This window comes from Lepidochelys kempii, chromosome 13, assembly GCF_965140265.1.
Source record: "Lepidochelys kempii isolate rLepKem1 chromosome 13, rLepKem1.hap2, whole genome shotgun sequence".
Lineage (NCBI taxonomy): Eukaryota > Metazoa > Chordata > Testudines > Cheloniidae > Lepidochelys > Lepidochelys kempii.
The window spans coordinates 18,440,314-18,467,227 of NC_133268.1; the positions used below are offsets into that span (position 1 = coordinate 18,440,314).

The 26,914-nt window shown below is 41.8% G+C and overlaps 2 protein-coding genes across 7 annotated transcripts in view; one reads left to right on the forward strand and one right to left on the reverse strand.

The window, feature by feature from the left end:
* LOC140897144 (translocating chain-associated membrane protein 1-like) overlaps positions 1-15,413 on the reverse strand; it is a 52,519-nt gene extending 37,106 nt beyond the window's left edge. For 4 of the 5 annotated variants that reach the window (XM_073309512.1, XM_073309514.1, XM_073309513.1 and 1 more), the window contains exon 1: positions 15,180-15,413. In XM_073309512.1, the coding sequence (XP_073165613.1) occupies positions 15,180-15,235 (56 nt within the window). In that variant the 5' untranslated portion in view covers positions 15,236-15,413. The remainder of the gene's footprint in view (positions 1-15,179) is intronic. The other variant, XM_073309515.1, reaches the window with a different exon arrangement.
* Positions 15,414-15,782: 369 nt separating this feature from the next.
* The window catches only part of ZMYND8 (zinc finger MYND-type containing 8), a 120,360-nt gene continuing 109,228 nt past the window's right edge, over positions 15,783-26,914 (forward strand). For both annotated transcript variants that reach the window (XM_073309526.1, XM_073309527.1), the window contains exons 1-2: positions 15,783-16,748; positions 19,802-19,893. In XM_073309526.1, coding sequence (XP_073165627.1) covers positions 16,686-16,748; positions 19,802-19,893 — 155 coding nt within the window. In that variant the 5' untranslated portion in view covers positions 15,783-16,685. The remainder of the gene's footprint in view (positions 16,749-19,801; positions 19,894-26,914) is intronic.

The following is a 26,914-nucleotide window of genomic DNA, read 5'->3' on the forward strand; positions in this document are numbered from 1 at the left end:
CTTCTTTTTGTGTCAGTTTGGATCCCACAGTAGGTGACTGGTAAGCAGTATCCCCACCCGGATGCTGGACTCGAGGAGTGACAGCAATATCAGTCAAATAATAATTGAAGTTGTTCCGAATTTGGCATCAGACTTAACCACGGTGTCAAGGGCATAATGACAAGTCAGTGGGCTGTTCCTTGTTGCTGTTTCACATATCTTAGATATCAGCATATTTCTGAAGCATGCTGAAGATGATACAAGTGCCCTGGTGGAGTCTGCTCCAACATTTGATGAGGAATATCAATATGTTGAATGCAAGACTAAGTACAATTGTATTGGCGCATAACCTGCTGATATTGCTGCAAGGTGAATTTTGCAAGAACTAAACGCTTATAGTTGAGGATCTGTGGTATGAGAGTCTCAACTGGGTCCAGATTATGTCAGCCTACCAATATGAAGAACCATTTCCATTTCAAGAAGTTCTTCCTACTAGTGGCTTTCTGCTCAGTACGTGGTTTCCTTGCACTTGTCGAGAAGAGCCTTTGTCAGCCATGCTCATCCAGGATGCCAGCTGCAATGACTGCAGATGTGGGTGCAACATCTGGTCGTGGTTCTGTGGAAACACCCCCACGTCTGGGCAAATCAGGACATAGATGGGAGACCAAACTGACATGTGCAAGAGATCTGATGGCCACAATTACCTCGGAAGCTGTCAGAATCAGTATGGTTTTGTCCCACCTGATTTTAGATATCATCTTGGAGGACCAGGAAAATCAAAAAGTCATATAGGAAGGTTGGAGATCATTGTTATAGAAAGGCATCTGGTAACTATCATGGGCTTGTGCCTCCTCTACAACAGATCTATTGAGGGAATTTCGCATTGGCAAAATATTGACTCTATAATGGATCTCTGCAGCATGCGCTTATGGTTAGTTACCATGTGCCTGCTTGGGAAGCGTGCCAGATCATTGATAGTGCCTGGAAAGTGTAAGGCCAGTGAGGTTACCCTGTGGTGACACCAAGTCCATGATCTGAAGGCTTCCTGGCACAGAAGGGATGATTATGCATCACCCTGCTTATTAATGTAACGTATTGTGGACATGTGGTCTGTCAACATCTGCACCATAGAGCACTTCAGGACAGACAGCAATGCCACACAGGCCAGTCAGATGGCCCTGCACTTCAGAACATTCAGATGCAGTTTCAAATCATCACCAGATGCCCTTCATCTGTAGATGCTTCAGGTGGGCACCCCAACCTGCCCCAATGCACCTGTGATGAGAGTCACAGAAGGGGGTCAACTACAAGATAACCGGTTTCAGAGGAACAGCCGTGTTAGTCTGTATTCGCAAAAAGAAAAGGAGTACTTGTGGCACCTTAGAGACTAACCAATTTATTTGAGCATGAGCTTTCGTGAGCTACAGCTGTAGCTCACGAAAGCTCATGCTCAAATAAATTGGTTAGTCTCTAAGGTGCCACAAGTACTCCTTTTCTTTTTACAAGATAACCCTATTTCATAAATTCTTTGAGTCCAGCCACCAAGTGAATTCTTGCAGAACCTGGGGTGGAACCCTGACTCACTTTAGCACATGTTGCTTGGACAGGGCGTGCACAGATCTCAAGCAACTGAGGGAGGGTTGGCATTGCCCCACCCTTTATGCCCATGTACCAGAACATGAGGCGACACAAAGGCATTTGTGCAGCCTGGATAGACACTGCTTTCCAAAAATATCCAGTTGCACATGCCTGAGATGCCATGTGCACCTTAAGTGGGATCCACACTGACACCTACGTAGAGAAGAACTGAAATGTACAACTCTGGTTTCTTAATGTTTCTCTGGTGACACAAAGCAGTTGTAAACCCAGGTTAAACTAGCACTGATGCTTTAGCAGTCTGGCTCTGCCCCAGAGTGGCATAAAGCACTTAGAGTGTACTAGTGAATCCAGCCCTAAAAAAAAAGTTGATACTACATATCTTCAAATCATTAGGAATGTCACACTGTAGTATTTTCTTTAGGTTTCTCCTTTAGTATTCACCTATAATTTTTTTAAGAGCTTAAAAGTTAAAAAAAAATCTTAGACAAAAACCATAGAAGAAATATAATATGTCAAGATATGGAAATGTGTTGTTAGACCAACAAACAATATTAATTCTTACCTGCAGTGACACCACTACGGGGAAAAAGTGTCTTTAGAAATCCGTTTAATCTAATCTAATCTAGGACCACAAACACCAGAATGCATTAGAGTACTCATAAATGAATTCCTCATCATTACCAGTGAACATTAAGGTTGTTTACATGCCTTAATCGTGCATTTACAAGTCTTACGTTTGGATTTCTTTTAAGTTTAAACTTACCACTGAATTTGTGGGCTTGTAATTACCTCAGAAATAAGCATTATAACGTCCCTGTTATGGTTTTGCCCTGAATTAAAAGATATGTACTCTCAACCCTAACTCTACTTAAACAATTTGTGTCTCAGAATTATTCATTTAGATTTATAATAAAAGCGTGGGGGGGGGGGGGGAATCAGGTGGCAGTCATCTAGAAGGTTGCAGTCCAGCACTGCAAACAGTCAGTTCAAGGCTGGAAAATCCACAATGGAGACAGTTTTCATATGAAGATGCAAGAATATTAAGCATATCCTGCTGCACAGGATTGAGACTCAGGGCACTGTCCAAGAAATAGAGGGATTTCAAGCAAGGGGCTTCCTGAATTGAGGTGGGGTGATTGATGGGATGCGTATCCTGATTCTGACCTTGCCACTAAGAATGTGATGGGAAAGGGTTACTCTTCAACGCTTATACAATCACAGCTGGATCACCAGGAACATTTTTCTGACATTGGCTGGTCAGGGAAGAGCATATTTAGGCATACAAGATTTTTGCAAAAGATGAGGCAGGGACAGTCTTCCCTTACTGGCATATTCACATTGATGGCTTGAAATGCCAGTAGTGATTCCAGAGGACCCGGCCCATCCTTTGTTTCTTTGGCTCACTAAAGCTTACACTGGACACCCAGACAGCACCAGGATGACTGCTGAATGTGCAAAGGATGCTGACAATGCCTCATAACTAGGCTGGATCTCAGCCAGGCAAATATTTTTGTATATTATTGCTGCATGTTGTGTATTACACATTTGTGAAAGCAAAGGAGGAAACATTACCGGCAGCATGGAGGGGTGAAATGGAAAGACTGCCTATTTTGAACAGCCAGACATAAGGGCAGTTACAAGAGCCTACAAAGGAACTGTATGGCTCAGGAAGGCCTTAAAAGAGTGTGTCATGGTATTGCAGTTTGCCATAGTATATCAGCATGCTGCTTTTGTGTACTTTGTATATTTGGCTTCAGTGGCAATATTTATAAATTCCTGCTGTGAATCTGGTGAGAGGGGAGTGGTGTTTTGGCCTATGTCATTTCTGTTTGGGGACACCAATACAAATACTGTTATTTTTTAAAAAGACTGAGTGCAAAAAACGAACAGTAAACTCAAATAAAACCTTTATTACATGCATGAAAGCAAAGTTGTAATCAGAAGTCATATTAGTCATAGTTTTTATTTTCCACGGGTATTCAACGAAAGGGATAAAGTTATGCCGGAGTCTTTTTTGGGGGGACTGGGATGTGTATATGGTCCTGTGTGTATATAGAGTTGTCCATGGAGTGCACCTGCTGATGGGTGGTGGTATTTGGGCATTTTGCTCCAGATTATTGTGCAACACCTGTGTCTGGTGCTTGAACAGAATCATAACATTTCTTGGAATATTTCTTGGGACACTTCTTGGTCCTTCTGCTTTTGCTCGGTCTCGATAATGCCATCTGTCCAATGCCTATTCTCCCCATCAGCAACATATGAGGACTGGTTAGGCTCAGGATCAGAGTATCTCCTAGAAAATGTCTCTTTTGTCCTCTGTAACAATTTCAATGACATCATCTGTGTACAGTTCAACAAAATTCTCCACAAGGGAAGAAGGGCTTTCCCCACTGCCTAGTTCTGCAAGCTAAAGAAAAGTGAGCCCCCTGAGCAATGAACACTTCCTCCACACCGCAGGATGATTTGTTTTGTTGGACTGGGAAATCAGACTTAAAACCAAATCACTGTCCTCTGCAATGTTTACATTATATGTGTACTGTACAAGTGTATGCTTAAAAAGCAGGTATTCCAACTGGACAGTCACCGATTGCTTTTTAGGCTCAGATATCAGTGTTGGTATCTTTCTGTTCATTTGCAATGACTTGATATGTAGTGTTTTATAAAAAAATTTCAGCCATCTTGGTATCAAAACATGTTGACTACTAAGCTATTAATTAAAAAAAAAAACCTGGCTATTGTAAAAGCCAATTCCTTTGTTCTCTGATTGTACACTAATGGCTGCCATTTTGAAAGGGGAGAAGAGGGCCTTGGAGGTTTTGGGCACCATGAAGAGGGGTTGGGAGGGAAGAGTCATGCATAAAAAAAAAAAAAGTGCAGCAATACACCTAAGCTCCTTTTCCCTTCCTACACAGGCTCATCTGGGATTGTCAGGGTCTGGCCCATTTCCAGCTGTATTTTGAAGAGCTGGTCATTCTCTGAAGGGTCTGCATGCTCCTTCCTATTCCCCTTCTTGCTGGGCACTGTAGGGGTTTCCTCCTCTGGATCTTGAAGTGTGTCCACTGTCACTTTTGGGGTGATGGTGGTGTCTCTGCCACATGTGGAATGCAGCTCAATGTAGAACTGGCAGAACTGTGGAGAGGTCTATGCCACCTATGAAATGGAACTCATTTTAGAAGTGGCAGATTTATGGGTGGACCCAATTTTTTGTTCTGCTCCCTTGCCTTCTAGTACAACTGGTGAAGGTCCTTCACCCAGCATTGCTTCTTTCCCTGTTGTAGCCCAGGGCTTGCTTTCGCTCTTCAATGTCTGCATACTAAGCCCTATTCCTCTGGTTGCCCTGTAGCTGGACTTGTACAGCCCTGTCTCCCTGCATGCAAAGAAGATTCAGGACCTTCTTTTTCTGATCCAGACAGGAGAACAAGATTTAGGTGATGCTCTATCTTTGCACTGAGCCATGCTCTCTGTTCAAAAAAAGGTGGGTTACTGGGTGTGCCTGCAAAGGTAAGGTAACAGGAAAAAAGGTATTTCCAAAACACACTGGGAATTTTAAAGCGGTCAGGTTTCTGGTCACTGTGACTCCTGGGCAGTGAGTTCAAAATTGTGACTGGTGTGGTCACTGTCGCAGACAGAGGGCATCATGGGACTGTTGCTGGGGAACTCCTAACTGACACAGGCAATGCAGTATCCACACTGGCATTTTGACCGCTGAATTATGTCTGCTGAGGACTTTCATTTGCAGAAGTGGTTTTATTTGGGCAACAGAAAGGCTGGGTTTTGTCAATTTACATCAAATTTGGGTGTGGATGCATGCAAACCTGCGGCAAAAAAGGCAGCTTCTGTTGACAAAAACTTAGACCAGGACAAAAATTGCCTTTTTGTGGTTTAGGATAATCCAAGGCACTCTTAATGCGGAATAAAAATGACCATGTGCAGAGTAGATATTGTACTTAAATTTCACACTAATTTCTCTAAATGTCCCATGTAGACAAGCCCTTAGTAACAATTCCTACATACATAAAATACAGTACTTCTGAATATTAGGATGCTTTTTCACTTGATAAATAATGATCAACTTTCTAGAAAGATATTTCTATCTTAGCAGCTACTTTCAAAAATACAGATTAATCAGGAACTCTTTTTGAGTTTCTTTGCTACACTTGGCTATAAACCACTGAGTATGTTAATACTTCAAAATTCTCAACACTAACTTCTTTCATCAATAAAGATGCAGCACTGACTGGATCCAGATAGATTCCAAGGCCAGAAGGGACCACTATGATCACCTAGTCTGCCCTCCTGTGTAACAAAGGCCTTTGAACTTCCCCAAAATAATTCCTAGAGCACATCTTTTAGAAAAACATCCAATCTTGATTTTAAACTTAACAGTGAGAGAATCCACCACAACCCTTGGTAAACTGTTCGATTAGTTAATTGCTCTCACCATTAAAAATTTATGCCTTATTTCCAGTCTGAATTTGTCTAGCTTCAACTTCCAGCCATTGGATCATGTTATACCTTTCCCTGCTAGAAGAGCCCACTATCAAATATTTGTTAGACTTATAGACTGTAATCAAGTCATCCCTTAACCTTCTCTTTGAAATAGACTCAGGGAGCTCAATCTATCACTATAAGGCATGTTTTCTAATCCTTTAATCATTCTTGTGGCCCTTCTCAGAGCCCTCTCCAATAGTCCTTTCACAGTTATCCTGCAATCAACATCCTTCTTGAATTGTTGACATCAGAACTGGACACAGTATTCCAGCAGCAGTAACATCCTCTGTGCTAAATATAGAGGTAAAATAACCTCTTTACTCCTACACAAAAATCCCCTGTTTATGCATCCCAGGATGGCACTAGATCTTTTGGCCACAGCGTCTCACCAGGCAGTTAAGTGCAGCTGATTATCTACTACAACCACAACTACGAGACTTTTTCAGAGTCACTCCTTCCCAGGATAGAGTCCCCCATGATGGAAGTATGGCCTACGTTCTTTATTCCTAGATGTATACCTTTACTTTCGGCATATTAAAAATGCATATTGGTTGTTTGTTCCCAGTTTACCAAGCAATCCAGATCGCGCTGAATCAGTGACCTCTTCTCTTCATTATTTATAACACCCTCAATTTTGGGATCATCTGCAAATTTTATCAGTAATGATTTTGTGTTTTCTTCCAGATCACTGACAAATATCATAGGGCCAAGAACCAATCCATGTGGGATGCTACAAGAAAAATCCTCTTAATAACCATTTCCCATTTACAATTATATTTTGAGACCCATGAGTTAGCCAATTTTCAATACACTTACCATGTGCCATGTTAATTTTATATTGTTCTGGTGTTTTTTTAAAAAAATCAAAATGTCACGCAGTACCAAACACTTTACAGAAGTCAAAATGTATTACATCAAACCCTGTCACCTTTAATCAACCAAACTTGTAATCTCATGAAAAAAGCTATCAAGTTAGTCTGACAGGATCTATTTTCCTTAAACCCTTGCTGATTTGCATTACCGTTCTTTAATTCTTTATTAATAATTTCTCATGTGGGCAACTCCACTATCTTGCCCTGGATAATGTCAGGCTGACAGGCCCATAATTACATGGGTCATCCATTTATCCTTTTTAAGGACTGGCACATTATCTGTCTTCCAGTCTTCTGACACTTTCCCAATGCTCTAAGACTTATTGAAAAATCAACCTTAACAGTCCAGTGAGCTCCTCAGCCAGCTCTTTTAAACTTCTTGGATCCAAGTTATCTGGACATCCTGATTTTAAAAAACTTTAGCAGCTTCTGTTTAACATCCACCAGAGTTATTCATGGAATGGAAAGAGTATATCATCACCATATGATGGATGAGACTATATCATCTGTTTTTTTTCCCCAAATACATAACAAAAATATTTGAGTGCTTTGCTTTTTCTGCATTATTATTGATAATTCTATCATTTCCAAGTAGTAATTCTACAACTAGTAATCCATCTAGAATCCTAGAGCTATACTCTGTTTTAGTGGAAAGGACCATAACCTATTTGAGAAGTGGAAAACGTGGACAAACCAAAACAAAGTATTTGTTGAAGTTCTCATGATCATTCCATTCCATCAGAAAAGGGAAAACAATACAATTACAGTAGGAAATCTTAGCTAGAGAAGAAGAGCTTGATAGAGTGCTGTTCTGATGTATAAGAGAACTGTCCTTTGATATTACGTGAAAAGTTTTCCAAGTCTATGGCAAGAACTCCTCTCCTTAATGGTATATTTAGAACAGGGTTTAGACTGTAAAGCATGTATATGCAGCTGGTAGTGACACCTAGAGTTAAGGTTACCTAATACTTTCCATTACAAGACCTTATTTTGAATTTAAACTTTCATCCAGGCTTTTCCCATATCAGTCCTCTGCTGCATATTAACTTTTTTAAACAACAATAATTGTCTATGCAAAAAATATTCAACAGTTTCTCAGGATGAGGTAAGGGAAAAATATGTTGTTGTACCCATGTTTAAAAATTCTTATGACTGTTTTGTTGAGAAGCTCTAGCACCTCCATGCTTTGAAGCAGAGACTTAACATTTGGCAATTGGACAGGACATCACATTAGTGTCAAGGATGTGCCTTTTGGTTATCTCCATCAAAATCCACCCAAATATGGCCAAGTTAAAAGCCGCAGAAAAGTCAGAGTTTTCACATGTTCAGTAGAGGCTTCTTAGTTTGACAGATAAATTCTCCAAAGATTCTGACTGTACTGGGCATGCTCCAGCACAACAGTCCAGAGGCTAAGCAGGACTTCCCCTACAGTTGCTTCTCCTGATTGCCAGGGACTGATGACAGAGGCATAGCCAAGCTTCAGGGGTATGTGCTGGGGAAGAGGCAGAAGGGGTACAGAGGATGGAGAGGTAAAGAAGGGTCTACAGCAGGGGTGGGAGGGAAACCTTTTTTCTATCGGGGGTCACTGACCCACAGAAAAGGAAAAAAAAAACAAAAACTCAGTCACGGGCCGCACACAGCCCTGCAGGGGGGCATGGAGCTTCTCCCAGACTCCACAGTGGGGCCAGAAATGAGGGGTTCAGGGTGCAGGAGGGGGCTGTGGGCGGGGGCTGAGGGGTTTGAAGTGTGGGAGTGGGCTCAGGGTTGGGGTGGGGGCTCTGGGAGGGTGTTGGGGTGCGGAAGGGGGCTCATGGCTAGGGCAGGGGGTTGGGTGCGGGATGCAGGCTCTGGCCAGGCGCTGCTTATCTCACGCAACTCCTGGTCAGCTGTGCAGTGGGGCTAAGGCAGGCTCCCCCCGGCCCTGGCTCTGCGCTGCTCCCGGAAGCTGCCACGATGTGGCCAGGCAGCTCTGTGTGGTATGCGCTGCCTGTGCCCAGAGCCACCGCCCCCGCAGCTCCCATTGGCCACAGTTCCCGGCCAATGGGAGTGTGGGGGCGGCACCTGCAGGCGTAGGTAGGTGCACGCGGACTTCGAGCTTTCTTGATCGCCCCTGCGCCTAGGGGCTGCAGGGGCATCCAACCAACTGGCCTGGCACCCTAGCTTCCCCCCGCAGCAGGTCCAGCCAGAGTTCATGTCTCCAGGCCCACGGGGAGCGGGGGGGGGCACCAAAGCTCAGGGCTTTCAGCCCACAGCGTGGAGACTTGCCGTGGGACAGATGAAATTAAGCAGGGGGCCCCCACGGGCCAGAGGTTCCCCACCCCTCTTCTATAGCCACTAGAGAACTCTGTTTTCCAGAGCCTGGAATAGACCGATGAGTCTTGAGTCTCAACATTCCTGTGCTGTCTAGCAAATAGTTGTGAAACCCACTGGCAAAGTGTGTATTTTATTCCCCGCAGGGGCTGGTTCACAGAGGATAAACAGCCTTTTACTGCCACCAGTTATGCTGTTAGCTCAAGTGTCAGAGATGTGTGCTGTGGATCTAAAGGTTTCTATCTTGCTGATGACTCATGGGAGGGGGGAGGGAGGGGAGGAGTCCATATAGTTGCACATGATGTATTAGGTCCTAAGTTTAACAAAAAACAAAACAAAACAAAACAAAAAACCCAAAACATTACATTCAAAAGCACTGTATTAAAAGAAAATTAGGGTTGCAAAGTCAAGCAAAGGTTGCAAAGTCAGATGTCATGAAATGCCAGAATTAAGGCTGCTTCCGAAATGCATTATGATAATCTTTAACTACAGTATCATACACTATTTTTTCTCCACAGGATCCCTGCCTCACTCAGTACACAAGATGGGCAGTACTCAGGGAATTAATCCAGTTTATGTAGTAAATCAGAATTGTCTATGGGACCCCTGCCCCATTTGTTGCAGAAAATGAAAGATGCACTGTGAGGCAGGGGACTGCAGGAAGACAAAGGATGGCCTTATGGTTATGACAACTGAATGACACTGTGAATAATTAGATTTTATCCCTGTCTCTCCCACAAAGTTCTTATATGATGCTGGGCAAGTGGCCCTCTGCAAAGTGGTCCTCTGCAAAGTTTTTGTTTGTGTGTTCCTTATTTTATTAGTGCCCAACTTGAGAAACTTGGGGGTAGATTTACCAAAGGGCACTCACAGAGCATTCAGTTGCAGCTGAAGTCAAAGATAAATGTGCATAGAACATATCTAGTGCTATAAAAATGCTAGGGACTCTGAAAAAATAACAGGCCCTAGGTGTCTCAGGTTGGACACCCAAAATTGACACTTTGTTTCTTTGTGCCTCGTTCCTCATCCACACTTCAAAGGATATGTTATGAAGATAAGTTTATGGTACTGAGTGCTTCATGATCAGTACCACAGAAAAGCCCATGAGGAAATCAACAGTTCTGTATTGAGGGCAGGGTTTGGATGCTGTGCAGTAAATATGGCATGGAGGACATACACCAAATAATGAGAACAAAGAGAATAGATAACCATTCAGCAAGCACTGTCCACACTGTGCAATGAATAGGGCAACTGTCCTATTAAAAATAGTACATGGTCCTGTAATTTAAGATTGTACATATATTTTATGGTACAGTGTATGAGCAACCTTAATTCTGGCATTTTCCAACTTTTGAGTGCTTGACTTTGCATCCTTAACATTTTTAACATACGTTTTACATGGGATCTAATAGAGAAATATGCTCTTAATTTTCTGTAAAAGTGCTGGATGTGAACAGGAGTTTTATCTGTCTGACAGAAGAAAATTTGGTACACCCAGTATGTTTCAAACCCTTTTGTTTGAAGGCATCTAAAGTTCTACAATTACAGTGTTAACAACTTAGCTTTGACAGACCATGCAGATGACCATACTTCTCTTTGCAGCATTAATATAATACAAACTTTACAAAATGGCCCTCCATTCCTTCAGAAGGCTGGAAAGAGGTAGCATAGATATCTGAAAACCAAGTTACTATAAATAGCAGTCAGGACTCTGCCAATAAATTCTCAAGCAGGTCAAACTAACATTAGTTTTCTAAAACTCGTATTTCCTTCTAATTAGCAGGATGGATTTCACATCTTCAACAGTTATTTGAATCAATTAAAGGTAAATATAAAATGTAATGAGGCAAGAAACAAATGGGCCTTTCACAGTTATCCTGCAATAAACACTTAAGCAGCCTAATCTCCCATTACATAAGAAGCATGCACTTTGATAAGAGTTTCCTTGAGAATGCAAATACAAGTAGACATTTTACTTTTGTAGCAACCACAGATTGTAAGAACATAAGAATGGCCATACTGGGTCAGATCAAAGGTCCCTCCAGCCCAGTATCCTGTCTACTGACAGTGGCCAATGCCAGGTGCCCCAGAGGGCGTGAACCTAACAGGTAATGATCTAGTGATCTCTCTCCTGCCATCCATCTCCACCCTCTGACAAACAGAGGCTAGGGACACCATTCCTTACTAATAGCCTGGCTAATACCATTAATGGACTTAACCTCCATGAATTTATCCAGTTCTCTTTTAAACCCTGTTATAGTCCTAGCCTTCACAACCTCCTAGGCAAGGAGTTCTACAAGTTGACTGTGCACTGAGTGAAGAAGAACCTGTGTTTTATAAAATTATAAGGAACACATGTCCTCAAAGCAATGAGAGATAAGACTAACTCACACTTCCAGTTCTGTCATTAATATTTAGGGTGGTTGTTGTTTTTTTAAAAAAGTCAATCAGTGGGCTTTAAATAAGTGAAATACAATCTATTTCTACCAAATACATTACTGAAGAGACTAAAGACAGTAGTTATTTTTTCATGGCACTTTAAGATACATGCAAAATTCAGAGACCATAACAGGAAATACTGTCTGTAAAAAAAACTTTCTAAGGACACTTAAGCAGGGAGATCCCTGAGGCAGCAGCGCAAGCATGAGAGGGAATTTGAGGAAATTGAATTGAGGCAATTTTGTTGATTCAATTCTGCAGCTGCCTACCTTCAGACTCAGGAAGAGGACACTACTGTTTTACAATCAGAATGCTACCTTCTGAATTATAAGGGCTAGAAACGTAAGCATTCATTTGAAATTCAATTAGTAAATTGTTAGCATATATTTCCTTACCCATCAGGGCCAGTTCTCATTTTCCTGGATGAATAGATTTTTCAAACCACAATCTCATCAACAACTGTGGAGGTCTAAGCACCATCAAAACAATCAAGCGACCCTGATCTGAAATCTTCAGATCTTCCATGACATTGACAAGCATAGCCCACTCCAACTGAAGGCCAGAGTGGATCCTACAATAATGTTTGTTCATGGTCATCAGGAACCAAGTAGTTACAGGTTTCTCAATCAACTTTCCCCAAAATTATCTTGCTACATAAGATCATTGTATCTTTGCCTATGTTGTATAATTTGAACTGACTGCAGACAGGAGGACATATCAGAAAATATTCGCAAAAAGAAAAGGAGTACTTGTGGCACCTTAGAGACTAACCAATTTATTTGAGCATGAACTTTCGTGAGCTACAGCTCATTCATCGGATGCATACCGTGGAAACAGACATTATATACACACAGAGATCATGAAACAATACCTCCTCCCACCCCACTGTCCTGCTGGTAATAGCTTATCTAAAGTGATCATCAAGTTGGGCCATTTCCAGCACAAATCCAGGTTTTCTCACCCCCCACCCCCCCCACACACAAACTCACTTTCCTGCTGGTAATAGCCCATCCAAAGTGACAACTCTCTTCACAATGTGTATGATAATCAAGGTGGGCCATTTCCAGCACAAATCCAGGTTTTCTCACCCCCCCACCCCCAGGTAGCCTATTTCCCCTTGTTTTTTCCTACCCCCCCCCAGACGTACTGGTTAAACTTGGATTTAAACTTGGAGAGTGGTCAGTTTGGATGAGCTATTACCAGCAGGAGAGTGAGTTTGTGCGTGTATGGGGGTGGGGGGGTGAGAAAACCTGGATTTATGCTGGAAATGGCCCACCTTGATTATCATGCACATTGTGAAGAGAGTTGTCACTTTGGATGGGCTATTACCAGCAGGAGAGTGAGTTTGTGTGTGTGGGGGCGGGGGCGGAGGGTGAGAAAACCTGGATTTGTGCTGGAAATGGCCCAACTTGATGATCACTTTAGATAAGCTATTACCAGCAGGACAGTGGGGTGGGAGGAGGTATTGTTTCATGATCTCTGTGTGTATATAATGTCTGTTTCCACGGTATGCATCCGATGAAGTGAGCTGTAGCTCACGAAAGCTCATGCTCAAATAAATTGGTTAGTCTCTAAGGTGCCACAAGTACTCCTTTTCTTTTGACCAATGCATCCACTTTATCTCATACTACTGGGATTCACATTAAAAAAAAATCCCATTAGTCCTTATAGGCAAATCAAAGTTTTTCCATCTGAACTATCCTTCTCTTTCCCCACCTCCAGCCTTCTCTTGTAAGTACTGATTCTCTACAACTGCACTTTCTATCCCAGCGTTCAAGTTCTGCATCATATAGCCCCTTTAATTTGTACCACTTCTGATGCAGCAGACAACACTATCACCCAACTTAGCATCTGTCATTTATTTGGAGGAACATTATTTGATGATCAGGACTCCATTCTCCACCCTCTTCCAACATAATAATGCCCTGAAGTCTACAGGACTAGCACAGCAGTAAAGAAGAATGAACCCTTAAAGAGAATATTACTTAGCAGTATATAGTACCTTTCAACCAAGTATTTCAAAGTGTTTTCTCATCTTTAAAAAGTTTCATTTTAAATCTTGCTCAAGTGATGAGTGATGTTGAGATTGTTTCAGTAAGATACTTACCACCTCTCCCAGACACCAGTTGTCACAGTTTGGAAAACTATGTCTCCCTCCACAGCCCTGCCAACTCCCCTTCCCACCTATCTCCATAAAACTCCAAACAAAAGGCAAGCAATCTGCCTTATCTGTTTCACTGAGTAGTCCCATTCTTGAGAGAGACAGTAAAATCAAACTAACCATCTTCCAGGTTGACACAAGGTACACATACAACAACATGACACAACAATTTTATCCCAGAGAACAAAGCCTAGAAGATTCAACCAAGGCACCAAAAGAGGTTGATGAAAGGGTGACACCTTCATTTAATTAGCAAAAAGAAAAGGAGGACTTGTGGCACCTTAGAGACTAACCAATTTATTAGAGCATAAGCTTTCGTGAGCTACAGCTCACTTCCTCAGATGCATCTGAGGAAGTGAGCTGTAGCTCACGAAAGCTTATGCTCTAATAAATTGGTTAGTCTCTAAGGTGCCACAAGTCCTCCTTTTCTTTTTGCGAATACAGACTAACACGGCTGTTACTCTGAAACCTGTCATTTAATTAGGAAATCTAACTTTATTAACAGAACTCTAAAATATATAAGAGAGGAGGGATTTGGAGACAAGCCTAAGGCAGTGTCTACACTAGCATTTTTCTTCAGATTCCCCATCATTAGTAGACCTGAGTCAGTGAGAGCAACAGAAGCAGCAATAATAGAGGTGGACTGCCAGTAGCCTTTTAACTGCAATGTCATCCAACTCTGCTCAGAACAGGTCAAGACAATATGGTGGTTAAAACAGCAGTGTCCACCTGGAGCTCTGTCTCCAATAGCACTCTTACCCATGTTTCCACCACTGGAAAGTTTTTAAGAAAAAGTACAAACCAAGCAGAAAAGAAAGGGCAGATCTGGCTCCAGGAGAATCGATGGGAATGAGGGGCTTGTTGGGAAGGAATACGGGTGAAGAAGATAGAAAAGGGGGCCGGCAAAAAAAGTTGTGTGGCAGTGGGGATCCAGGAGAGCAGGGCGAGGACTAGGGGAGGAGAGTCAGATGGAATTGGGGCGTATGATGTGGGGTCTGGCAGATGGAGCAGAGGGAACGAGCGAGCATGGAGGATCCAGAGGGGGAGAGACAACAATGACAGTGCCCCACTCTGGGGGAAGTGAAGGTGGGAGATGAGAGCCGGGGTGAGTCACAAGGTGAGGCGCTGGGAAGGCAGGAGAAGCAGGGGCGTGATTCAGCCCGAAAGGCAGGGGAAGAGTAAGAGGAGAGCGGGGAAGACAAGACAGGGTCGGTCGGTCGCTGCTCGGAGAACTGCAGGGGTGGGGCAGGTCGGAAGTGCCGGAACGGCTCGGTTGGGGCGGGTGATCGGCGCTCGGCAGCCGCAGGCAAAGCCCCCAACCCCCGTACCTCGAACATAAGCCCCAGCAGGAGGCCCATAGCCAGGCAAGACACGGCGTCCGCATGGTTCTGGATCACGAATTCATGGCTTAGCACGGGCGGGCTCTTGTTCTTCCTCCGGAGCCCCATGGTAGTGGTAGCCCCCGAGGGCCTAGGCAGTGGTCCCGGTCCAGAAAAGAGGCGGTGGCTCTTTCTCAACAGCCTCCTCACCTCACGCACAGTAAACACCGCTGTCCCCCACCCCCCCCCAACTACTCACCCACAACCCAGACTCAGCCAGTCACATTCCAGGAGCTCTATGATTGACAGCTTTACCGGTTAATCGCTGTGCCACCTGGAGGTGTGGCTTCCAGGGGGAGGGGGGCATAAAACGCCGTTAGATGCTCGGAACGGCTGTCAGGGTCCCCGTGAGTGACATTGACTCTAGCTAATGAAATGAGTCAGGGGGCGGGACCTGTGGGACTCCACCTGCAGTGGGTGGGGCTTACAGAAGACAACTAAAGGCGACCCTTCGGGGGAGGGGTTGGAGCGGTCGCTAAGGGTTGCCTCCTTCTTGTGGGTGGAGCTCTGTGCGCGCGCTGCTCTACACTGTCCTTGTGTCGGTGTGGCTGCAGCAGGCCTCAGTGCGCTGCTTCACCTCAGTCCTAGCAGCCGGTGGCTCCATGGAGGCGACAGGTCCTAGTAGGCAACGCTCCATCTTGATCCCTATGTTGGGGTGCCCCTTCTGGAGCTGACAGACCCATCCCAGTGGGAGGCGGCTCCATGGAGAAGGCAGGTTTCACTGTGCACTGAGCTATCGTAATCGCAGCCGGGTGGGGCCACCTCAGAGGCCGGGTGGCTCTCGGGCTGCGTGACACTCATGAGCTGAGTGGGCTAGGTCTCTTCCTTACCGTGGGAGGTACGCCGACGCAGAGCTCGGGTCCCAGCCAGCAATGCTCTGTCTTAAAACAAGCAGCACCGCAGCCACTACAAAAATACAACAGCTTGTTCCAGCCTGCAGCTCTTCCTGTCTGGGCTAAGCGGCTGGGCTTCCATCGCTGGTGCTGTTGTTGACAGACAGACCTGATTGAAAAATGGGGCTGCTGGGTGTCTGAATTGTGAAACTCTACTTTTCTCAAATGTGAGGAGGAACTTTCATTTAGATGTCAGGCTTTTTTCCAACTAGTCAAAAATTCATTGAAACTTTTGAAGAGTTTTCAAGGGCTGTAGTGTTGGACAATAGCTCAGAGGGAATGTTCTGGAACTTCCCATATTGAACTAAGGAAAACCATTGTCAGTTGACTGAGAAGCAAACAATGGAGTCTTGAAAGGGCATCCTAGAGAAAGGCTTGAGTGAAGGATACTTCATCAGTATTGTGAAATAATTCAGGCCATGGGGAAATAAAAGATTTTTGGCCCCATCCTAAAATGAAATAAAGGGTGGAGCCTTTCAAACCATGCTGAACTTGAACTGACTTCAGTGAACCTGTGTGGCAGCACCAGGCTCCACTCACATGAATCCAATGGTGAATCTAAATGGGAAGTGAAAATTTTCAAACAAGTATTTGTAGAGGAGAAAATCTCTTCAGCAGTCCTAAAGTTAGTATCTCTTTTTCCATCATTTATTACTTATCAAATGTTACATACATTCCAATTAATATAAAAGTACTTATTTTGGGTCCCTGAAATTCCTTATTACTAAATCTGAGTGATATTTCTGTGAATATTCAGCTGCATTTTTAAATAAATTCAGTTTGGACATGTTCATGCCTCATTTTTGGTCCGTGTCTAAGTTTCAGGCATATGTAGCCAGATAAGCTTAATTTTATATTTACACTCACAGGTATGCGCTTCACAAGTACTTGTATGCCCATTTGTTTGGGAAGTAGAAACAGTGTTACTTGTCTCAACAACCCAAAATCAGTCCAATATCAAGTACTCTCAGTGAACTGTATATAAATCATGATCAATTTACAGTGAAAAATATTTGCAAACTTTTGTTGTGTTTACCAGTTCTTGTAATTTAATCACAAGTCTTGTGATATTTGGTAAAAAGAAAAGAAGTACTTGTGGCACCTTAGAGACTAACCAATTTATTTGAGCATAAGCTTTCGTGAGCTACAGCTCACTTCATCGGATGCATACTGTGGAAAGTGCTCAAATAAATTGGTTAGTCTCTAAGGTGCCACAAGTACTCCTTTTCTTTTTGCAAATACAGACTAACACAGCTGTTACTCTGAAACCTGTGATATTTGGTCTTTTTCTTAAAGACCCAGCTCCTTCAGGTGTAAGAATCTCTGGTTTCATGGAGGTTTTTTTAATCTTCTGTGATTATGGAGAAAAAGTTGGAAAAGGTGAACTCCTATGACTCAAACAAAGAAAGCAAATAAAAAGACCTAATATTTATTATTTTAAAATGGTTAAGTTAAAATAATTAATTTTGGGGGGCTTAAATTATGATTTTTGAGCGCTTGAGTCTGGGAGTACTGAATATATCTGAAGAAAAGTGATCCACTTGCAGGTTTTCTGGTAATGGAAGAAGAGGCTGAACTTTTGCAGTATATTATTTATTACAAATTATTTGTTCAGCTATACTGAATACAGTAACTATTTTAAAGTGTCTTTTGAAAGTAATTAATTTTTAGCATCAAAAGCAACTAGTAGATTGGCTTAAAAATAAAGTTCTTGTTTCTGGTCTGAGCAGAGGTGAGGTTGCTATTATTACCATAGTATGCAGAATGAGCACAGTCTTTCTGAGACACTTTTACTTGATACAATAGCAATTGGTCATATTCTGCTATGAGTAAGCAGAAAGGACTAATACTGAAATTGTTCTGACCTAGGAAAACAATCAGTGACATTTTCCCTTGCTAAATTATGTCATGGGATTCTGTATGCTTTCTGTCATTGGATCTAGTTTACAAATAAAAAGATGGATTTTTCTAACTGCCAAGTACTGCAAATTTAAAATAAGATCTAAATATCCATTCACATACAACACTATCTGCCTCTGGCATTATCCCTATTAATAAAGAATGCATTAGCAGAATTTAACTGACAATTTGCTAGATGGTGCTTGAGACAGAATAGAATATATATTGCTCTTTGTTAGTTGTATTGGTTCTAAAAAGAAAAACAGGAAAAGAAACCTGTATTTTTCTTTAATGTATATGCTGATATTTGACAGATAAAGGAATCAGATGATTAAGAAGGAGACATTTTTACAAACATAGGCCTGCTGCTTCAGCATACTCAAGTCTGTACAGTGGCATGAAGACTAACTGATTTCACTCGGTCCTGTGCCAGCTCAGGGTCTACCCTGGCAGAATTTTTTCCAGCATTGGAGCCTAACTTTTCTGACCATCTTCACATTTGAATAACCTTGTACTTAATTTAAGCCATGCAGAACTACAGTGTTATCATTAACATTTATACAGTTATCTTTTATTATCATAGACATTGTGCAATCAAATATGATAAGAAAGCTACATGAAACTGATATTCTTCATTTATCTTAATATCTTCCACCTATTAGTTTTCCTGACATTTGTGAATGAGAAGTGGCATAAGCCCGAAACCTGCAAACACTTAATCACACATGTAACCATTCACATGAGCAGCAATACTGAGCTCTACTGGAGTATTTATGTGGGAGTTAAGTTACACATGTCCGCAAGCATTTGCAGAATGGGGCTCTAGATTTTTCTTCCTAATTATCTATCTATCTATCTGTCCTGATAAATGTTAATTCTATGCCCTTTTCTGTGCTTCTTGGAGACAACTGCAAGAGGATTAAGATCCTTTTTAACATTTCTCAAGTAACATTTTCAAAGACAATCGAATCGTATAGTTAAAACTATGTGTACGGTCACTTTTTTTTAAAGGGAGAGTGTTTTTTAAGTTAGTTTATATGTGGCCCAATATTTTAATGACATAGGCCCCAATCAGATCCTCACAGGACTTGGACAAATGTTCAGTCACATGGATCCAGTTTCAGGAGCTAGTGTAAAAAAATTTACAGCGGGGACAGAGAGATATCAAATTAATGTTTAGATTCAGGACAGTTTCCGGTGGAGTCCCCATTTCTCAACCCAGCATGACAATTGGTCCCCCTATTGGTAGTTTCAGTAAAGGCCTAAAATGGAATTGGTATTGAAAATGAACAACCTCATATGCACTTACAGAGGTTACAAGTGGATTAGTGGAAGAGCAAGGTTCCCCCTCTTCCCTTAATATGCTTTAATTGTGACATGCAGTACCAATTCAGTCTTAGACTCTATGTTGAGACTGCCACTAAAAGGGCCAGTTATGATCCTGGTTTGTGATACAGAAATTTATCCACTAGAAAATAGATTGAGACTACAAATTCATTTAATGGAGGTAACAAACAGGAATGAAATTTTTAGCAGTTAAAATTCTGGTCTGCATTTGAACCAGTAACCTATATGTGAAAGCCTCTTAAAGTCATTCCTAGTCCTTGAGTCATCTGCTCTCCTTTGAAAAATCCAGTTTTAATGGATCAGACTGAGAAACTGGTATATTAAATACACCAATATGGTTTCACAGAAGTAAGAAATGAATGAGGCCTGTTAAAAGATTTTGTTCACCCTTCCCTACTGTGCAGGATTATTTTCTAGTTGTTTTTGTTTCAGAAAACAAGAATTAGCATCCAACATATCTCAAGATACAGCTACCGGAGGAATCTGGGAACAGACCTATTCAGTATCATTTTATCAGAAATTCAGTAAGTAATGGCAATTTCTAATATTATATCTTTGGTTTGCAAATAATAACTAGTGAGGCACTGCAGGATCTTGGCTTTTAACTATCAGTTTTTCACTGTTGCTATATATAGTTCTTGCTATACTCTTCCAGAATAAGAGATATTTTGCGAGGTTTAAGGGCTGGAATCAGTGAAAATCTGTTACTCCTGCATTTATAATATCTTGCCAGAAAGAAGATCAGGAATGAGTCCTGAGATAGTTTGTACCAGGTGTGAAAGACAGTGGACTAGGAGGTGAGTGTTATAGTTCAAAGTGTTGTCTTCCTCCCCTTCCACTTTTATAGGAGATGGAGCATGTTGCTTCTGCACTGTGCTCAGAGCACATTCCTAGAGGATCTGGAAGTTAACCTTTGAGGTAAAGGAACAGGTTCTTGGCTATCACTTCTCTTCCCCAAGGGAATTGATGCATATTACACCTGTAGTGAGCTCAGTGAACATTGCTAGGGGCGTGGACAAAAGTGGATCCCAAAGTGGGTGGGAGTGTGGAAATTAGCAATACTGAGAAATGCTAATTTAAGGACATGATTTTTGCAAGTTAGGAGACACTCACGTGATGTAAATACATACAATTTCTCATTCATTTGCAGTAAAGAGTGGATAGGATTTCCATTGGTTAGGAAGATGAAGATTTTCTGGGGGTGTAGGCTATCAGCAGTTCAGGATGAGGCAGGAAGGGGCTAAGTTATTGTGCTGTATTTGGATGGCTCCTTCTTTCCAGCTGAATTTAAAGGAACTATAATTAAAAGGTTCAAAATGTCTGGGTTCTACTGAGAATTTAGCTGGAGTTTATGTTACAGATGAGATTGAGATACAGTTAACTTGAGTTATTTATTGCTCCTTCCTCCACTCCCACTTCTCCCAAAAAAGTACTACTCCAGTTTGCTCTTTTACTCTGAAACTGAGCCAGAGCAATTTGGTAGCAAGTAGCCTTTATCACTCATCCAGCCACATTTGCCTTTATCCATTCACTGGGAGTTAGACTACTTGACATATCTTCCTTCTGAATTATGATATTACTCTGGTTATCTTTTGCACAGGTTTACATTAACGCTTGGTGGGCATTGCCTGAGACCAGCTCAGTGCTTTACAGTACTGTCAAACAAGGTGGATCTACCTGTTTCAAGAAATAACCAGTGCATTATACTTTTCTAGTCACTGTAACTGTACCAATTTTAATTTCTAAGTAACATAAAGGTATGTGCTGCATGCACAGTAGAAGACGGCATTTGCCCAAATTGAGTTTGTGTTTAATTAGCAATATTTCTGTACTCAGAATTCCATGGAAACACTATACACATGTTATACCAATAAAATAAAAACCAGCAGGATCTTATTAAAGGGAAAAAGGCAAAATACCACATTTATTGTGAATACAGAAAGAATCATAGTAAGCAGTTAGTTATAGCTATAACATTCCATTCAATCTCATATTTATTCACACATTCATTCATACAAACACACACACACACACACCCACACACACAGGTTCTGCAAGGTTGTTATCATAGTTACCAGCCTTAGAGTTGCTCATGCCAAGCCACTGGCCAGGTGGCCTGGACATGAGGAGGGAGCAGGGCCTTGTCAGATGCTCATCTGATGCTCCTGGAAGTTGGTTTGCAGAATCAGACCCCAAAGTTCTCACTTTTTAGAGTCTATTTTTATAGGAATTTCTTCCTATGCCAGTCTATGGGAATTGCTTCATCATGCTGTTGCTGAATCAATCAGCAGATAGCACATTCCTGACGGCTCTAAGATGTTATCTTGTTCTTTGGTTCTCCCATTCTTGAGGCTGTTGGGTGGATTCCAGTCTGCCCTCCGGGTGGGGTCCTCTGGTTATTTCCACTTGATGCCTTCTTCAGCCGATGGACACTAGATTCTTAGGCTGGCACCTCCCTGATCATTCAGTTATTATCCACACCAAGCATCCATCCACATATATCCTCTATCTCTATTTTAATCACAATGGTTAATACAACAAAAGGGTGGGGAGTCTCTGGGTGCTGTTTCTGTTGTTAGAGTATTGCTTTGAGTCTCTCTCTCTGTGAATTGCTTTGAGAACAGACTCTGTCTTAGAATGTACTAACACAATTAGCAGCTTGCAAGTTTCACACATAGAGGGAGAGAAACAGTACCAAAAACCAAGAGACCTCTTAATTAGTAATACCCTGGAATTTAAACTCTGGGGAATCAAACTCATTTGTGATTTTAATACAGAACTTCTTTAATATGATCCAACACACATGTGTAAGGCATGTAAAAAGAGAAAAATAAAGAAAAGATAATAAAAGACAAACAAGATGGTGGGTTTGTTGTGGTAGAAGTGAAACTGCAGAAGGCTTATTTACCTGCTATACAACTTGACTGCAAGATTCTGTTTCCCCTCCAGCAGCTGACAGTGATATCATTATGCTCAGGGAAGGGAAGTGCAATGACCGTCTCTTCCCATTCTGTATATAGTCTGGTCTTACAGGAAAACCCTAGAGACCTGAACTAAATCTTGGCAGGTAAATAAAGGAGAAAATTATTTGCAACTATCTTGTTATAAAACATGTATTTATTTGTATCACAGTAGTGCCTAGAGGCCTCAGCCGTATTGTTCAAGACGTAATAAATATTAACAAATAAGAGACAATACCTGCCCCAAAGAACTCAATTTTATTTAGTTATTGATTTGGGAATCACTCCGGTTAAGTGTTTAGAGTTGTATGCTTGGACTAATTGCATGGGGCTGCTTAACCATATCCTAATTACCTTTTGGTTAACCTTTTCTTTGCTTCTTCCTTTATAATTTTATAACTCTGTAATTTAAATTGTTTCTTTGTTGTCAGTTGAATATCTGGCCCCATCTCAGAAGTGAAGCAAAAACAACAACAAAAATCTTAGCCCTTGATTCTGCAGCTACTGTTTTAACCTGGGTCTCCTCTAAATGGTGACTATGGCAGTGCCTCTTTTTTTTTGTAAAGCGGACAGAAGTTAATTCTTCTGTGTCACCAACTTCAGAACTGTTCCGTGAGTTGGTTAACAGAGTAGGAATGGAATGCTCTGATGTTTTCTTTCATTCCCGCTCACAGGCCCAAGCTCATCATCTTTACAGTAAAGGCCCTGTCTCTACATGGCTCACAACAATGTTTAACAATCACATATTATCTTATGTTAAGACCCAGGCTAGAATTTATTTTACAGTACAACCTGAGTATAACACAAAACTAGGATCACACAGCCTGGCTGATGAAACTTTGTTATTACCCAGTTCAGCCAGTATGGTCAGGAGTTCTATGTAATGAGTTGCTAATATGATATCTAAATAGATAACCCTGGTCTACAAAGACTAATATATCATCCTATATTATATGCTCTGCTACGGAGAAACTGATGCGCAGAAATGCTTGAGACTGTGAACTAGATCTTTTTTAAATTTGATTTTTTTCTTTTATTTCGGTGGAATTTAATGTCATGCAGATCCCTTAATTTTTAGGTTACTAAAGATTGTTCCAGCCAAATCAAAATTTATAGGTACACTTAATCCTCTCTGTCATTTGTTTTGTTTTGCTGCAGGTTTGCTAGTATCCATGTATCGACAGTTCAACATATTGCATTTAATGTTGTTTAGTTATGAAATCCATTGGTAATGACTTCATAGTTCAGGTTGCAATCTAAAATGGTCTTACAATGGGGCATAAATTAATGTTTTTCTCTAAAAATAGGTGACCATTTGATGTCCAGTTTAACTCGGGGCTAGTTTGTATGCTCTTTGATTTTATGTGTAGTTATTGTCTGGTTTCTCTTCATAAATTTGAATTTGGGCTGACTTTTTTGAGGCGGGAGGGAGAGGGCAGGAATCCATTGTTGATCCATACTCCTTTAAAAAAAATTATATATCTGGATAAAACACTGGCCCCTGCTGCTGCATGAGTGCACCTCAGTCTTATTCTACAACAGTTCCTTCTAAACTAGGTCTTTCTGGTAAGTGTCTTAACTAATCTACTGGAATTAGAAGATGCAACTTTATAAGCAGGTAAACTTGGCTGCGCTATTGGACTACAAAACTGAGTAATTCTCTTCGGCTTGATCAGCATAGCTATATTGGTCAGGGGTGTGAATAGAACACACCACTGAACAATGTAGCTATGCCAACATAACCTCCAATATAAATGCAGCTCTGTCGATGGAAGAGTGTTTCTGTATAACTAACATTATTTGTGGAGGTTGTGTTACAACACTGACAGAAAAATCTCTTCTGGTGGAGTAGGCTGTGTCTGCACTCAGAGATGTGGGTGTATAGCTATGCCAATATAGTCTCTGAAGTATAGACATACCCTTAGGACTTGTCTACATAAGGGGGTGCTGCACACTGCAGGGGTGTGAATTCTAAAGTGCACTTACATGTTGTGCATTAATTGGTCTGTTAAGAGCAGTAATACTCAGACCTCAGTGGTTCAGGAGCCAAATTAGTGATTAGCATTACCCAAAAGAGTCACAATAGAGTGAATTAATTGTTCATTTACTATTTATAAATTATTCTCAGAACAAAGTGACTGACCAAGTATTATTTTATCAACTACAATTGGTTAATAACATAGTAAAAGAATCCCAATAGGGTAATAACTTAGATTGGTTAATAATTAAATCACATAGTGTTTTAATGTCATGTACTGCAAAGAGCTGCAGGAGATACATTAATGAGCCACTTGCGACTCGCGAGCCTCAATCTGAGTATCACTTGTGTAGACCCTACTGGTGTGCACTAAAAGTTCCCTGTACATTAAAGTGCACTAGAGAACTTTTATTGTGCAGCAGAGGGTCTCCACAGACCAATTACTGCACACCAAGTTAGTACGCATTACTCCACTGTGTATACAAGCCCTTATGCTGCCTGACCTGTGTCTATGGAAACTGTAAGAGCCTATGTTCACTGCCTTGTTAATTTGAGCTAATTCAAATTTTGCCCCTAACCCAACTCCTGTCCACAAATCACTAGCTTGAGTTAAGTGGTGCTTTAAACTCAACTAGTTGGCGTGTGTGGGGTTGGTTAAAGCTCAAGTGCCGCTGATGATCAAGCTAGTAATGCAGTAGCTCAAGTGACAACAGCTCAACTGTTAATCTGATCACTGTGATGTTAACCAAATCACTTTGTTTAGTGGGAGTGGTGTTTTGCAGTATATTCACTCTCTCGAGGTAGGCTAGCTAGAGTGCAATAGCTTGAGTGTACTAACTCAGGGCTAAACTGTTGCAGTGAAGACAAGCCGTTAAGTAGTTTACAGACTACTTAGGAAGCACTTCTAGTAGTGTAGTCAGAAGTGTCACTTAAATCTACTTTATGAGTGTAATTGTTACATCAGTTCAGCTGCCAAAGCAACACAATCATGCAGAAAGAAAAGGAGTACTTGTGGCACCTTAGAGACTAACCAATTTATTTGAGCATAAGCTTTTGTGAGCTACAGCTCACTTCATCGGATGCATACTGTGGAAACTGCAGAAGACATTATATATACAGAGACCATGAAACAATACCTCCTCCCACCCCACTCTCCTGCTGGTAATAGCTTATCTAAAGTGATCACTCTCCTTACAATGTGTATGATAATCAGGTTGGGCCATTTCCAGCACAAATCCAGGTTTTCTCACCCTCCCCCCCCACACACACACAAACTCTCTCTCCTGCTCACTTCATTGGATGCATTCAGTGGAAAATACAGTGGGGAGATTTATATACACAGAGAACATGAAACAGTGGGTGTTACCATACACACTGTAAGGAGAGTGATCAGGTAAGGTGATCTATTACCAGCAGGGGGAGGGGGGACAGGATGACCTTTTGTAGTGATAATCAAGGTGGGCCATTTCCAGCAGTTGACAAGAACGTCTGAGGAACAGTGCGGGGTGGGGGAGGGGGAATAAACATGGGGAAATAGTGTTAGGCTTGAATAAAGACTGGGAGTGGATGGGTCATTACACTCCCATGTGAGTTCGGATCACTATTTGGTTGGCTACACAAAAGTGGTACATTCTGGGAAGTGAACCACTCTGTCCTCACCTGGCTGTCTCGCTGCATTAGAATAGTACAGTTGCAACAAAATCTGTAAGAAACTAAGTGTTTTATCTTTACTGGGATTTGTGTGCACACTTTCAACTTTGGTCAGACTGTGTTCATACTTCTCCAGTTCCACCCTCCTGGTCAGTTCTAACAAAATATAAATCTAAAATCATAACTCAGGGGGGTTGGGGACCAGCTGAGTTTTACCTAGTTTCATATCAAAACCATGGATTTAACATTACTTAGATTCAAAACCATAAAATCAATTACTATGCTTATTCAGAAGTTAGTTAACGTTAGCAAATCTTTGGATTAACTTGGTCTTAGTTTTTAATGATATCGGGGGTGGTTCTTTGAGGGCCTCTGTGCATTGGCACTCTTCAGACAGTGTCTCAGAATCTTGAGCTTGTACATCCTTCTTGAAAGCTATTCATTGGGGCTTCATGAATACCCCCTTGTGGTGTCAAACATTTGGTGTCCCAGACACTATTAGGCACTTAGAGGCCTCAAGGGCTCCCCTTGATGCCAGAGCCATGTCTGGACTGAGATCCAGAAGAGATTTTAAATGCTGTGCAGAGAAAGCATGGAGGGCAACAGCACAGCCTTCTGCTTGTTCCATGACAGGTCCAGAACAGCTAGTGTTGGCAGCAAAGCCACAGTTCTCTCTGCTGTAGACTCTGTCCTCAGGATTTGCACCAACCTTTAGATGGGGCTCAAATGCAGGGTCTTCAAAGGCATTGACTCACTCCTATCGTTCCTGACGTAATACAGAGGCGTGTGGTGCCTCTTGCACAGAAGCCTTATCTTAAGACTCCAGAAGGGTCCATGCCAGCCCCCTTGTATGAATACATAGAAGCAACTCTCAGATAATCTCAGTTACTGGGCAGTAACCCTTCTTTTTGTGTTTTGTTGTGAACATTTTACACAGCATTTCGACAGGTTTCAGAG